Raw genomic sequence first — 15,580 nt, 5'->3', positions numbered from 1 at the left:
CAGGTTTTCCGGTGGTTCTGATTTGTACAAATGTGTACTGAACTGTTTGAATAAGCCATTACTCTCTCTTGAGATATTTGAGGTACAAATAAGTTCAAGTTTGAATTAAATTAGAACTATTTTCTTAGTTGCCAAGACAGGACTTTAGTGGCTTTTTCTCCCAGTATCACTGCTGACTTCCTGTTTATTTTCAGGCGTGATTTTTTTGTTTAGTTTTTTTTGTGGTATGATAGTCATACTGCTAATTCTCATGTTAAACTGGCTTTGGGGGCTGAAAGGAGGGGGGCAGATTGATAGTGCTATGGAGACAAATTTTGAGGGATCACTTTAAACCAAGATTGCATAATACTCAAAATTACGACATTTTATGTAGCTAAGTGAAACTTACTTCCGGGCTGACTCTTTGACAACAAAGAGGCGAATTTTGGTAAATCACGTGAGGAAGTTGAGCAGCTGTTTAACTTGGGCCGTCGTGACGTCACTCTCCCTCGGCGCTGTGATTGGTTCGCTTTTGTGCAACTGTGTGCACTTGTATAAACTCTGAAGTAGTCCAGCAGAACCAGCAGCAGCAACAGCAGCAACAGCAGCCTCAGCTCTCCTGCGGGGATCGCGTCACACTCTGCCGGCCTTTTCCAACTTTTTGTTCCAAAACAAAAGATGCAACGCTGCGCCAAGTCGTGGGGCGTCTTCTCGGCCAAAGCGGCGGGGGTGGTGGGGGCGGCCAACCGGACTTGCGCGGCCGGCGGCGGGCGCGTGATTTGGAGAGCCACCGGCCGCCGGAGCTCCGGGCCGGGGGCGTCCCTGGCAACGCGGGGCATCCGGACCTCGGCGGCCGTGTGCTCTCGGCGTATCGAGCGGATCTTACCCCGGCACGACGACTTCGCCGAGCGGCACATCGGGCCAGGTGAGCGGGAGAAGCGCGACATGCTGGACGCGCTCGGACTGGAGGTAAATAAAACAAAGACAAACTACTATCGCACTTCTTCTTCTTCATGTCCATTTCACATGTATTGTTTTTGTTTTCAGTCCATCGAGCAGCTGATTGAGAACACGGTGCCGTCGTCCATCCGTATGAGGCAGAGCATGAAGCTGGACGACCCTGTGTGTAAGTTGACATCTTTATCTTCGCATTTTCTCCCACATGCTTCCCGCTTGAACATATTTGGAGTGTATTATGATCAGAACAATGATGATGAGGCTCATGGTAAGGCGAGTGCAAAGTTTCTCGCCCAGGTCGCAAGTCCAGTTCAATCTGGTTCCAGCGGTCACATTACATCACAGCCGAGGGGGCTCCTAATAAGGTGACAAGGATGGATGCAATCTGCCCCATTCTTATGGTCACACTGCACACTGACACATATTGCTGCTTCAAAAACAGCAGCATTTGAGCCCATTTTAAAGCAGTTAAAAAACAGGAGACCTTCCAATCTTTGCAAAGATACTGATCATAATAATAATAATAAGTAATGCCATTTTTTTGGTCATATTGGAATTATTTTAGCTAAACCTTCCTCTTTATGTTGTGTGTGTTTGCTTAAAAATAATTTGCACAAACATATTTTACAATGTACAGTAAACAATCACATTTGTTCAGTTGGTTTTATTTTACTGACTTATTGTAATTATATTTGAGTTTGCTGACTAAAGATACAGTGGAAAAAAAACATATAAATATACGCAATTCTAATGTGAATATTTTTATGACAACGTTCAAGTGTTTCTATTCTCAAATATATATTTGCAGCAGAGGTGTCAAGAAACCAAATAGTCAATATCAATCAATACAATTTGGATTTCTGCTTGGGAATAAAATCTGTATAATAAATAAATGAACTTTAGGGTGACAACAGACTAAGGGATGAAAATGTGAAGTTCAAATATTTTAAAAAGTAATATATACATCCTGTTCCATGACAAAGAACACCATACCTAAAATAAATATATAAAAAAAAATGAGTATCAGTATTTTCTCTGCAAGGATAAAAACAAAATTGTACATATTTCAGTAAAAATATATAAAAATATTTGAAGGAGTATGAGTGCCATTTGAAACACATTCTCATCACAATTACAAGACATAATGGCATTATCAAATGTTGGTTCTCTTTATCGACTATTACTCAAATGTCTCGGTCTGAGAAAGTGCTATCAGGGCATCCCTACATCAAACCAAACAAACAAACGAGAACAAATGTTTTTATATAATACTGTATGTACATTATGTTGACTTTTCACACTGAGTTTCATTGTTTTGAAGTGGTCTTTTTTTATTTATTAAAATATTTGTCTCATTGGCTGTTTACAGTTTATTGTAATCACCTTATTGTTTGCGCAATTCTCTTCTTAATAACTCACCACCATCCAAGCTTGATGATTTACCGATGAGCTCGCACGAGTGCTGACGCAAGTAGCATTTTTTTTTATATATAGGCTATAAATACAAAAGCGGAAATGATTAACTAAGTTTGTCGGAGTCACCTAGCGTTCTATTGGTCGGGACCGGGAGGCTCGCTGCAAGCGTTTTCTGCTGCTTCAGCTTTTCTGAGGCTTTGCAAGAAAATACCAGCAAAGGGGACAACAATGGAGGTCCTTCATGGATCTGAATCAGGATTTTTTTTTTTGCTTCCCCCCCCCCCCCCCCCCCCCCACAAAGTAGTATTACAGTAGTACATGTTGTATTGATGGTTTCTATGACTGAAATTTGAGTGGCAAGGAGGAATTCTACATTTTCATTGATGTCTCTCTGACAAAATAAAACTGAAAATTTCCAATTTGGAAGATTTCCTAAATATCTCAATTTGAATTCACATGGAAATTTACTAGAAACTTTCCAGGAATTTACCCAAAAATTTTCACAGATGCATTTATATTTGTAGAATACTTGATGTTGAATCAACGGCACATATCCATTTTTTTGTTCTTTTTTTTGTGTGTGTGTGTCTTGCCTTTCCCCAGTAGTAGTTGAGATGGGGCGCCATTGTCCCATTCCTCGGCGTTGCTAGGCAACCAAAGGAATCTCAGTGGTTGCTTTGGCACAGCTCTCATTAATGGGGAGGGGGAGATAGAAGCATGCTGTATGGATTCAGCTCTTCCCTGGATGTTTGCAAACAAAATATGTCCTCGTTTCTTCTCTCTCCGTCGCCTACGCTCTAATCTGCTTCTGCCTCTTTTTTTTTTTTTTTTTAATCCCGTTTGTTCCGCAGCTCCCCAGTGCTGCTCATTGAAATAATTTGGCATTAAGCAGACGAGTGGTGCGGCGTGACGGCCACGTGGTGACTCTGATAAACAAAGTGGATCAAACTAGCGAGAGGGCAGACGGTTTTAAAAGTTTCTACTAAAAGGGTTCATCTTGGGTCGCTGTGGTAAATGGGCTGATGTCATACCATGCAAGTCAGTTGTATTCAATTATCCTCTGCTGGCCAATCAGCAGGCAGCAGGGTTTTTTTTTACTCCGCCCTCTACTATCTTTGTGACCAGCACCTCGACTGAAATAATCCGGGTGCCTTTACAATGCATCATCGAAACAGATCTTCTGATATATTCAGAGCGACGGGCCTCAACCCTTTTTGCGCCACGGATCGGTCAGGCAAAAAAATATGTGACCATGTTCAATGTGAGACTACGACAATTGCAGTAGACTGGATTTATGTCTGCGTAATCTTGTTTTGGTCAACATCTCCCGCGAAAAATCCCGCTTCACATAGACAGGCTGTAGAAACGGAAGCAAGGAATCCCTGAACATTCTGCTTCGATTTTAATCCAGGCTTTGTCTTTTAGTGCTGGAGCTGCTTGATCTCAATGTGCCCGAGCAGTATTGAAGGCTTCATTCTCTCATTTGCGAGCCTGTCGTCGAGTTTTGTGCGTGAGAATCATCTCTTTTGATAAAGAGATATTGTCCTTTTTCAAAGCACCTTTGTCTTGTCCTTTATCTTCATTTGTCCTTTTCTAAGAGGCTTATGGGTTTACTTTTTACTAGCATAGGATATCACGTGACTGAGACAAGTGGTTTAATGAGTGCAGAGGCATAATAAGCAGATGCGCTTGGGGTTCAACGTGAAACTTTTTGTCTTTATTCTCTTGTGTGGCGCGGTACAAAATGTTGGTTTGGGAGGGCTGCTTTAGTGTATTTCCAATGGTCTGTTAAAGCTGTGTGAAATGCCAAAGCTTCTGTTGCCACATTGATGTGCCAATTATTGTAGAATCTCTGCGTGAAAGGGCCGACTGAACCGTCTGCTTGGTCGCAACGATGACTTTCCGCAAACTTGAGGCCCCTTTTTAAAACATCCTGTTATATCTGCTTTGTCTGTTCTTTCTTGGTTGCTGTTCTGAGTAATCATCTTGTGCTCTTAGCATCCCTGCTTATTACCAGATTATTTTCCCACCTTGAGATCTTTTTTTTGATGGTCTACATCTGTGCTGGGAATGTTCCAGGTGAGAACGAAGTGTTGGAGTCACTGCACAAGATCGCGACGAAGAACAAGGTTTGGCGTTCCTACATTGGCATGGGCTACTACAACTGTTCCATGCCGCCGCCCATCCAGCGGAACCTCCTGGAGAATGCCGGCTGGTGAGTTGGAGAACTCGAGTAACCTCTGATGATCCGCTGACTGACCACGAGGTTTTGGCTGCTGGTTTTAATGTGTTCCGGGCGACAGGGGAGCCGCTATGTGACTTGAGTTTTACTTCCACTCGTGGCAATGTGGGTCAATGAACAATTACAAATATTTGTTTGTTTGTTATTTAACAGAAATATATCTTAGCCTACATTTAATAACAACAAAAAATGAAGATAACCAATATCGGAATGTTAAAAAAAAAAAAGTTAAATTCTCAATATAAAAAAGAAGAAGAAAAAAAGGTGGTCTACATCCCCTAAGAAGATCCTCCTTTATTTCAACTGGTGCCCTCTTGCCCCTCGATATTTCTCACCCTCAGGGTGACTCAGTATACACCCTACCAGCCCGAGGTGGCCCAAGGCCGCCTGGAGTCTCTCCTAAACTACCAAACCATGATCTGCGACATCACAGGCCTGCCCATGGCCAACGCCTCGCTGCTGGACGAGGGTACAGCCGCCGCCGAGGCCATGCAGCTCTGCCACAGGTATGAAGAAATGCCGCAGCAGTACCACACGGTAGGCAAGGGCGAGATCCTGAGACTGCATAACCGTCCCGGGTTTCCCTGCGTTCTTCTCCCAGACAGAACAAAAGAAGAATCTTCTACATCGACCCTCGCTGTCACCCTCAGACCATTGCGGTGGTGCAGACCAGAGCCAAGTAGGGACGCGTGCAAATTACTGTCAACGGTCCTAAATGGTGTATCCTACATTGGCGCCCCGTTTGACTCTGTTCCAGCTACATTGGTGTGAAGACGGTGCTGAAGCTGCCTCACGAGATGGACTTCAGCAAGAAAGACATCAGCGGCGTTCTGTTCCAGTACCCCGACACTGACGGCAGGGTGGAGGACTTCACGAACCTCGTGGACCGGGCGCACAAGGGAGGGGTAAGACATTCCCGTTGAAAATGTCAATAAAGTGTTAGGGTTTGAAGTCCATGGTCCTCAGTCGGAAAAGGGTGGAGTGCTCTCTGCGGGTCGGGGATGAGGTCCTGCCCCAAGTGGAGGAGTTCAAGTATCTTGGGGTCTTGTTCACGAGTGAGGGTAGGTTAGAGCGGGAGATCGACAGACGGATCGGTGCAGCGTCTGCAGTGATGCGGACGCTGTATCGGTCCGTTGTGGTGAAGAAGGAGCTGAGCCGAAAGGCAAAGCTCTCGATTTACCGGTCGATCTACGTTCCTGTCCTCACCTATGGTCACGAGTTGTGGGTCGTGACCGAAAGAACGAGATCCCGGATACAAGCGGCCGAAATGAGTTTCCTCCGCAGGGTAGCCGGGCTCGCCCTTAGAGATAGGGTGAGAAGCTCGGTCATTCGGGAGGGACTCAGCGTCGAGCCGCTACTCCTCCACGTTGAGAGGAACCAGTTGAGGTGGCTGGGGCATCTGGTTCGGATGCCTCCTGGGCGCCTCCCTGGGGAGGTGTTCCGGGCATGTCCTACCGGTAGGAGGCCCCGGGGACGACCCAGGACACGCTGGAGAGACTACGTCTCACGGCTGGCCTGGGAACGCCTTGGGATCCCATCGGAGGAGCTGGCTGAAGTGGCTAGGGAGAGGGAAGTCTGGGCTTCCCTGCTAAAGCTGCTGCCCCCGCGACCCGACCCCGGATAAGTGGAATTGAAGACGGAACGGAACGGAACGGTTTGAAGTAGCAGCATGGTGGACGAGTTGTTAATGCGTCTGCCTTGCAGGTTAGAGAGGTCCTGGTTTTGAATCTGTGTCGAGTTTGATAGTTCTCAATTCTTGAGGAGGTTCTTGAGCATGTCGTTCAATGCGCTGTTGTTTTCAGTTTCCCACAGAAATTGATGAATGTTTTTTTAGGCCCTGGCTTGCTGCGCAACAGATCTTCTGGCACTGTGCGTCCTGCGTCCCCCTGGCGAGTTTGGTGTGGACATTGCGCTGGGAAGCTCCCAGAGGTTCGGGGTTCCCCTGTGCTACGGGGGTCCTCACGCTGCATTCTTCTCTGTCAAAGAGAATTTGGTCCGAATGATGCCCGGCAGAATGGTTGGCGTTACCAGGTAGGACACTGAGACTCGTCTGTTGGGAATTTCGCTGTTTAGCTCCTCGATAGAGAACAGCAAGTTGTGCTTAATTCAAAAGTTTGGAGTTGGTCACCGTGCAGTAGATTTCACCCAAAAGTGCATGTTGAAGTTAAAGGTTGATATTTTAGAGATGCTGCGGGAAAGGAAGTGTTTCGGCTTGCGCTGCAGACCAGGGAGCAGCACATCCGCAGAGACAAAGCCACCAGCAACATCTGCACAGCTCAGGTAGGACCTCAAGCTACAAATGTCTTGCAGAAATGTCTCATTGTGTCCTCATTGGGATCATTTCCCACCGATCAGGCTCTGCTAGCCAATATGGCGGCCATGTTTGCACTATACCATGGTCCACAAGGACTCAAACACATCGCGGAGAGGACGCACAACGCCACTCTTATCCTGGCCGAGGGTAAGGTCCTTGCACCATCCCAGCAAAGACTCCATGATTAAGTCATGGTATGGCGTAGGTCTGAAGAGAGCAGGACACCGGCTGCACAGTGAGATGTTCTTCGACACACTGAAAATCACCTGCGGCGTGGCGGCCAAGGACATCTTGGAGAGAGCTGCGCAGAGGAACATGAACCTCAGGGAATTTGCTGACGGAGTGGTGAGTACTTCCTGCACTTTGGCTATTTTGAATGTAGCGTCATCAGTCTTTCATCCATTTTATTCGTTTTATCTCTGTCAGTCAGTAAACTGGAATAATGTCCCCCTTTTTCTCCCTGAAAATAATGTCATGTCTTCAATTGGTCCTCAAAGGTGGGATGTGGCTTGATTGAGGGGCAGCACTAAGACTGGTCTTGGGATACTAGGGTCTCACCCTTGAGTCAGTGTGTGTCAATTATGATCCCAGAGGCCTCTTCCTTGTCTCGTTCTAGTTGGGCGTATCGCTGGACGAGACGGTGACCGAAAGGGACCTGGACGACTTGCTCTGGGTCTTTGGCTGTGAATCCTCTGCCGTATGTTGCCACCAATCCTTATTGTCTACCCGTCCCATTTTTGTTCGCGTTGTTAATTTCAGCGATGGGGTGCTCCATTTTATTTGTAGGAGCTTATCGCTGAGAAGATGGGTGAGCGGATAAAGGGCGTCATGGGAAGTCCTTTCAAGAGGACCAGCAAGTACCTGGCGCACCAGGTTTTCAACAGGTGGAGAGTTTACTTGTGACATCCACTAGTATTCCATGTTTTGTCGTTCCTCTTGAGTGTTTTGAAGCTAAACCGTAATAGCTGCTAAGTAGAATCTATATCATTCTTTGAATAATTTTTAGTAGCTCAGGGAGTGTGTTTTTAATTCTTTGTCATGTCAAAGAGCTACCATTCAATGCTAAGCTATGACGAGATAACGTACATACATTATCTTACAACATTTGTTGTTCCTCGAGTGATAGCTGCTAACATATCTTTAATGGGACCTAGCATTTCATGCTAACGATATATTACTTGATATAGTGGTTATCTAACAAGATTTGTTGTTTTGAGTGGCGGCCGCCAATGTGTTTACTTTTATCAGTCTTGTTAACTGTCAACGTTTAGCAGCTCAAGCAGTGAGTTTTTTTTCTTGTTCGTTCGCAACGTTTATCTTTACTGGGGCCATAAATAATCCAGTCATGGGCCTCTAATATCTTTGAGTAACTTGGGTTGTGACACAATATCACGCCCAGTCAGCCTTTTCCACTAATGTTAGCATTAGCATGTCGCTAACCGTTCTGCTTTGGGTTAACCCTCAGTTACCACTCGGAGACAAACATTGTACGCTATATGAAGCGCTTGGAGAACAAAGACATCTCGCTGGTGCACAGCATGATCCCGCTGGTGAGAACTCATCACAGCACCACTTTCAAAAATGACTTCTAAATATAAAAAATGTAATAATAATGGGGGCTGTTTAGGGTTCTTGCACCATGAAGCTGAACAGCTCCTCAGAGCTCATGGTGAGTCACTTTTCTCCAACCAAATGTCTATTTCATGTTTTTAAAAGCTATGCATTTCTTTTAGCTAGCTAAAATGTAACATTTGCTTGCTTAGCCAATCACGTGGAGGGAGTTTGCCAACATTCACCCGTTCGTGCCTCTGGATCAGGCCGAGGGCTATCAGAAGCTCTTCAGGCAGCTGGAGAAGGACCTCTGTGAGGTCACGGGCTATGACAAGATCTCCTTTCAGCCAAACAGGTGAGCCCAGATCGCATCAAATTAAAAGACACACTTTTCAATTCCACTGTGATACATCATGTTTATAGTTGTCCATTCATAATGTTGTCGGCTCAGCAAATGTGATTGATTAGAATGTGAATTATGTATTTTTCACGCCATGTCTTTCCTGTTCCAGTGGCGCTCAGGGAGAATATGCCGGGCTGGCAGCTATCAAGGCCTACCTCAACTCAAAGGGGGAGACTTCAAGAAGCGTAAGTGATGCACAAAAACAACAATGTCATCATGCTGTATTTGCACTGAAGTCAACGAGGATTGCTATGAATGATGCGCTTTAACAATAATGCTTAACAATCTCTTTATTATTGTGCTTGTGCAAATGTCTGTATTTAATTTATGACTTTATTCTTGCATGTTGTTTTTGTAGACTTTAAAAAAAAAAAAAAAAAATTTAAATAACGAGTGCAAATTAATTCTCGTACCTACTACAACTTCTTCTACCATCTGTTTTTTTCTCACTAAAAGTACACATTACAACTTTTTTTTTAAAATCATAATTATTACATCAACATTATTCTTTAACCTATAACGACTTTTTTTTTTGTAACCTTACGATTTTTTTCTCATATAATTCTGACTTTTTTCACTTTAGGCCCTCCATTAACTTTATTCTCTTAATATTCCAATTTGTTACTCATAACTTTACGACTTACAGTCCAATGTTAGTCTTGGGGTCACTTTTTTTTGTCCTTTCTGTTTGTGACTAAGTGAGAAGCGTAATCTTTATCACTCACATTTCTTGTCCACACAATGGGTCACTGTGACATCACAGTTCAAAATGTTCGCTGATTGGCCACCACTTGAGAACAAGTTGTAGATAAGACGTCCCCTGAGATTAAAGAACGGCTGACTGTACTTTTTGCACATGTATTCTAATGCGTCTTTTTTAAATTTTTTATAATGGTATGTGTTATGCGTCTTAGATAGGGGGGCCGGTCTTGGAAAAGGTCAAAGTCCAAATTGACAAGATTCCATATTTGGTGTTTATGTTTTGCCACTGTGTGTTATTTGTGGACGTTGCCCAACCTGCAGGTCTAAGTGCCCCGGATTTATTGTGCAATGTCAGGAGTGTCACCCTAATAAGGCAGCAAATCAATTAGTGACCAGCAGGACGCTTAAACATTCAGGTCACAAAAAAAACATTACGGTCACTGCTGAAGGTTTTTCCATGTTGCAATCCATCAATAATATATAAAAATTTTAATGTAATACATGGTTGTACAGTGTGCGCCAAAATTTTAATTTGGAAAAATCTTTACTTGGTTAATTTACAGTATATACATTACTGCAGTTATTATACATGTTCTTTACAAAATATGAATTAAGAACAAAAAAACATAATATATGCTGTCTGAAATTTTAGTTAAGAAAAAGATTTTTATAAAAAAGTATATTTTTTTTTACATCTGACATATCTAGACTTATCAAACAAAAAGACTTGATTTGATTTAAGTGTTTATTTATTTTGTGTATATATATATATTTTTTTTAACATTTGTTAGTTTTTAGAATGACTTGGTTAAAAGACTGAAAAACCTGATTTAGATTGTCAAATGTATTACATTTGTGACATCTAATTTGCATTTGTATAAATGCATTATTATGTACATTATATTATTATTTCTTTAATTTATTACATTTACATTGGTGTCGTAAGAATGAAAAAAAAAAATGTAAATACAAATGGGGGAAAGTGTTTTAATGAATGTCTTTTTTTGTGTAGTTAATTAAAAACACAGATTGTTTTTAGCTTTAAAATAAAAAAATCGGGAATGGAACAAACTACCGGTAATAATAATGAAACTAACCTCCATGGTGAGGGTTTAAACATAGTGATTGGCCCTGGTTTTATGATTGTAATGAAGCCCGGTCTCAAAGTGTTGGACTAGACGGCCCCTGCTAGTTCTTGAAATGGCTTCTTGATGCAATTATTGACGAGATGTCTTTGTGTGTGCGTCGCAGGTGTGTTTGATCCCCAAGTCTGCACACGGCACAAACCCGGCCAGTGCTCAGATGGCGGGCATGAAGGTTCAAGTGGTGGAAGTGGACAAAGACGGCAACATCGACCTGGCTAACCTCAAAGGACTGGTACCACGTCTTTTTAAATTCACATTTTTTGATTATAAAAAAAGTTATTCATTTAAAAAAAAGAAAGACGATTTTATTTTTTAAACAGTTTTCCAATATATAACAACTTTTAATGTTGGGTAACTCCCGCCTACTCAAAAGTCGTTCCAGGCATTCCTCTGCTTTGGAGCGTCTATGAGATAGAGCAAAAGGCTTTCTAAAAGAAATTTAGTGCTTTGGTGCCATCTTGTGGTAATTATAAGCCTATTACTATTTCTTCCTACTTTAATTTTTATTTCCAGCATGTTCATTACATTTTTTTAATGTTAAAGTTAATCACTCAAGCACTACATTTTTTTTTTTAAATTATTATTATTGGCCTTCAAATATTTCCCTTATTGAATAAAATAAGTAAATAATGCACCTTCAGGTCTGCCTCAAATTACCAAACGTGCTTTGTTTAATTATCTTTAAATAATGTGTTACCATTCTAAATTTAAATTGACATGTTTAAGTTTTTCCAATGTTTTTCTTAATTTTTCTCATCATAATTCACTTAAAATTACCAAATGTTTTATGATTAGTTATAATTCTAAATTTAGATTCACATTTTTTAAGCTTTCTAGCAAAATATTGCCAACATTTTACTCTACGTTTTCCATAAATAACGCACTTTAAATAATTAATAAAATAAAAAATTAATAATTTAAAGTATATCATTCATTATAAGCTTTAAAAAAAAAATTTTTTGACAAACTGTCTCATGCTTTCCAGGTGGACAAGCACAAGGCCAACCTGGCGGCCATGATGATCACGTACCCGTCAACGTTCGGCGTGTTTGAGGAGCAAATCCAGGACGTGTGCGAGCTCATCCACCGCGCCGGCGGCCAGGTGTACCTTGACGGCGCCAACATGAACGCCCAGGTACGCGTGCGTGCTGTCTGTTATCTGCTCGTAAATCGATTATCGTTGAGCCGCTTGCTCATGTCAGGTTATTTCGCAAGTTTTCGAAATAGCAGCTGTCGCTCAACCTGATACCTTTTTGTCTTTATTTATTAAATTTGTAATTTATTACTACTTGGGCATCCGTGAACAACCCCCCCCCCCTCCCCAAAAAATTGTGTGTTTGCTTCAGGAGAATCATGTTATGTGATGAACCACATCACTCGCGAGGGTCTGTTAGCTTAAAGCTAACACTCAATACAAACTCCATAGACGTGCTAACGAAACTAGCATCATTTTTGCAGTAGTTAATAAGCCCAAGCAAACATCACCGCTACTCCTACCTTGCCTCCACAAAAATTGGCAAAAAAAAAATATATATTTTTTTTTTGCTGTAGTCTGTTGTAAAGCTCAATAAATACTAAATCGAGAAATTATTTTTATTTCATTGTATTTTTATTTAATTGCTTAATCCATTATCGGGACAATTTATTCTGCCAAATGTCTGAATTATTATTATCGGTTTAGTGTTCAACCCCCGAAAAAAATTCAATTCCTGTGGGGGGGGGGGGTGTTTGGGAAATAGTCACGTGATGTCCATATCTCTACTGCACAAGTGAAAGTAGCACTAGTAATGTTGCAGGTGGGCCTATGTCGACCTGGCGATTACGGCTCCGACGTGTCGCACCTCAACCTGCACAAGACCTTCTGCATCCCGCACGGAGGCGGAGGACCCGGCATGGGTCCCATTGGAGTGTAAGTCCCACTGGACTTATACCAATAGTACTAATATGCCTCTTTGGAAAAGCGTTTGACCATTCCTTGCTAGCCAGTTTACAATCCATATACTAGTCTGTTTAGCAGTAGCATTAGCATTAACATGCTGCGGTTTCGCCCCGAGCAGGAAATCTCACCTGGCGCCGTTCTTGCCGAGCCACCCGGTGGTCTCCATGCAATCGGTCAACAGCAGCAGCTCCCTGGGCACCATCAGTGCCGCGCCGTGGGGTTCCAGCGCCATCTTGCCCATCTCCTGGGCCTACATCAAGGTTGGTATCCCCCCCAAAAAACGACAAAACATATAGTATCATATTCGTATTCGACTAAATGTATTTTTGGAACGACAGATGATGGGCGCCAAGGGTTTGGTTCATGCCACAGAGATCGCCATCCTCAATGCCAACTACATGGCCAAGAGGTTGGAGGGCCACTACAAGATCCTCTATAGAGGAGCCAAAGGTACGTTCAAGCTAATAGGTAATCTTGTCCTGTGGTTTTTCCTTTTTTTAAGACAAAAAAAGGTTGTGCTTTACCTTGACTAGTTTTGCACAACCTTTTTTTGGTCTTAAAAAAGAAAAACCACAGGACGATAAAGATTTGTAGACAAGATGAATTATTTTTAGCCATAATAGGTAATCTGCCTAGAAACTGATGATGCTGACACAAAGGCAGGGGCCAAGCACTGCTTATTTCCATGGATGTTTTACTGTAAATGATGCTTGTTAAATAACATTTTTAGGGGAAAAATGCTCAATTCCATGGCTGATGCCCACATAATATGCAAATGATTGTAGATGTCACAAGATGGCGCCAAAGCAATATTTTTAAAACTGACAAAAGCTTTTTTAATTACATTATTAAAAAAAATGTGTTTACAGTTTAGTAACCAGTCTTTTTCGGTGAGGCGGGGCTAAAAGAAAAAGCCATAGTTTTAATGAACAATGATTTTTGTCACTTTTAAACCTTGAGAATATATTTGAAGTATGAATAAACTAAATACAGTATTAAAATGTATCTAATCATTTTATTTTAAAATGGCATTGCATACATTGAATGTAATTTAATTACCCAAAAAGTATTTTTTGTTTTTGATTGTTTTTACACATAAGTTACAAAAATGCAGGCCGTAAAGATGTGTATTTGTGTGTGTGAACAGGCTTTGTGGCCCATGAGTTCATTTTGGACGTGAGGCCCTTCAAGAAATCGGCCAACGTGGAGGCCGTGGACGTGGCCAAGAGGCTCCAAGATTACGGTCAGTTCACATCTCACCTTTTACCTTCCTGGGCGCTCCTTTTTACATTTTTTGTTAGGGCTGTCTTCATTTCAAAGCTGAATTTAAAATAGGAAATGCTTTAAAACATTAATAACGCAGTATTGTTTAGCGGAAGAAAGATATATTGATAGTTTAATTTTTTTTATTGTAATTAATTGATTTAAAGTTAATTTTAGCAAGCAAACTAAAGGCTAAGCTTTGTGATGGTTTTTAAATACGATATATAGGAATAGTTTTACAAAAATTCAGTTGAATTTTCTTTATTAAAATCTGAACTTCAATTTTTTTTCTAGGGTTTCACGCACCCACCATGTCATGGCCTGTGTCGGGTACGCTGATGATCGAGCCAACAGAATCAGAGGACAAAGCAGAGATGGACCGCTTCTGTGACGCCCTGTTGGGCATCCGGCAGGAGATCGCTGACATTGAGGAGGGCAGAATGGATTCTCGCGTCAACCCACTCAAGGTTTTTGTTGCCACCAGAGTTAAAAATAAATAAATAAATAAATAAATACAATTCCACCGACTATGGAAATCCGTCCGACCCCTGAGCTTTGTTCGTCTTCCAGATGTCGCCTCACTCGCTGGCCTGCATCTCGTCCTCCACCTGGGACAGACCTTACTCCAGAGAGTTTGCCGCTTTCCCTTTGGTGAGTGTCCTACGCTGCGATACATTTAGTGTTTCATTCTTGTGGAATTAATCTTAATAAGCATATTAGCTGGAATAGCCAAAACAGAACTGAACTGTTTTTCCCGCATAGCCTTTCATTCGGCCCGAGACTAAATTCTGGCCGACCATCTCACGGATCGATGACATCTACGGCGACCAGAACCTGATGTGCACCTGCCCCCCCATGGAGGTCTACGAATCCCCCTATGAGGAGAAGAGGGCCTCCTCGTAGGGCTTTTGTCTCAGTCCCGATGTCCACGCCTGAGCATTTGATGTACAATTCTCAAAAAAGACTTGTAAAAGATCTGAGGACCTGTTAGAAGTCTACAAATCATAATTCACATTTATTGCATCATATTTTCCGATTAATTTACTCGGGCATTGGGACTGAAGCCTACATGATTTTTTGGGGTGTTTCATTTATATACAGTAAGTAGACTGTAATGTGGGTTGTTACCAACTCTTTCAATGGACCAAAAGGTGCAACTTGCTTTTTTCTTAAAACAAATAAATAAATCGCACCATAACAGAACTTTCCAGTATTTCTCAAAAACACGGAAAAATATTCCTTGTGCCTCAATTTTTGCTGCCTTGACACCACCCCATTTGTTTTAAATATATGTCCATGTAGTATTGTCAATGTTATTGTTTTAACGTCTCAATGTTGATTTTAAAGATTTATTCCCCCCCCCCCCGTTGTATTTTCTGTAGTAATTGTTTTTTTCATATTTACTGCCGTCTCCCCTCCTTTAAGATGTTGTACCTTAATTTAACTGGACTCAGTCACATGCTGGATGGTTTATTTTCTAACCAATCTGTGTTTTTTTGTTTTTGCTAAGAAAACCAAATAATTAAACGAGACCCTTGTTTAAAATGTGTAGTAGATTTTATTTTTACAGTGGTGCCTTGAAATACGAGTGACCCTACTTAAGTGTTTTTCAAGATAAGAGCGATGATCCACGAAGTACTTTTTAAAAGGTAACTCTTAAACTATGTAA

At 41.9% G+C, this 15,580-nt stretch overlaps 1 protein-coding gene across 1 annotated transcript; it reads left to right on the top strand.

Annotated features, from left to right (window-relative positions):
• The first annotated feature begins 531 nt into the window (after positions 1 to 531).
• Positions 532 to 15,450, top strand: gldc (glycine dehydrogenase (decarboxylating)). Its single transcript, XM_086075989.1, has 25 exons — positions 532 to 948; positions 1,027 to 1,105; positions 4,432 to 4,567; positions 4,936 to 5,100; positions 5,196 to 5,273; positions 5,352 to 5,499; positions 6,429 to 6,625; positions 6,778 to 6,874; positions 6,950 to 7,055; positions 7,114 to 7,253; positions 7,525 to 7,605; positions 7,695 to 7,792; positions 8,374 to 8,458; positions 8,536 to 8,577; positions 8,672 to 8,814; positions 8,972 to 9,047; positions 10,816 to 10,941; positions 11,695 to 11,844; positions 12,506 to 12,618; positions 12,767 to 12,908; positions 12,987 to 13,098; positions 13,796 to 13,891; positions 14,206 to 14,378; positions 14,482 to 14,562; positions 14,674 to 15,450. The coding sequence occupies exons 1-25, from the start codon at positions 658 to 660 to the stop codon at positions 14,812 to 14,814; spliced, it is 3,096 nt and encodes a 1,031-aa protein (XP_085932115.1). The 5' UTR covers positions 532 to 657; the 3' UTR covers positions 14,815 to 15,450.
• Positions 15,451 to 15,580: the final 130 nt, after the last annotated feature.

The sequence above is a fragment of the Leptonotus elevatus genome, chromosome 5, assembly GCF_054856555.1.
Source record: "Leptonotus elevatus isolate MCC_2025b chromosome 5, RoL_Lele_1.0, whole genome shotgun sequence".
NCBI classification, from domain to species: domain Eukaryota; kingdom Metazoa; phylum Chordata; class Actinopteri; order Syngnathiformes; family Syngnathidae; genus Leptonotus; species Leptonotus elevatus.
This window is presented reverse-complemented; position numbering and strand designations above follow the sequence as displayed.

Excerpts from the sequence above, each read along its gene's own strand:
- gldc (XM_086075989.1), top strand. The coding sequence starts at position 658 with ATGCAACGCTGCGCCAAGTCGTGGGGCGTCTTCTCGGCCAAAGCGGCG. Across the intron at positions 6,875-6,949 it reads GCAACATCTGCACAGCTCAG|GCTCTGCTAGCCAATATGGC; the intron begins GTAGGACCTCAA and ends CCCACCGATCAG. Across the intron at positions 7,254-7,524 it reads GGGAATTTGCTGACGGAGTG|TTGGGCGTATCGCTGGACGA; the intron begins GTGAGTACTTCC and ends GTCTCGTTCTAG.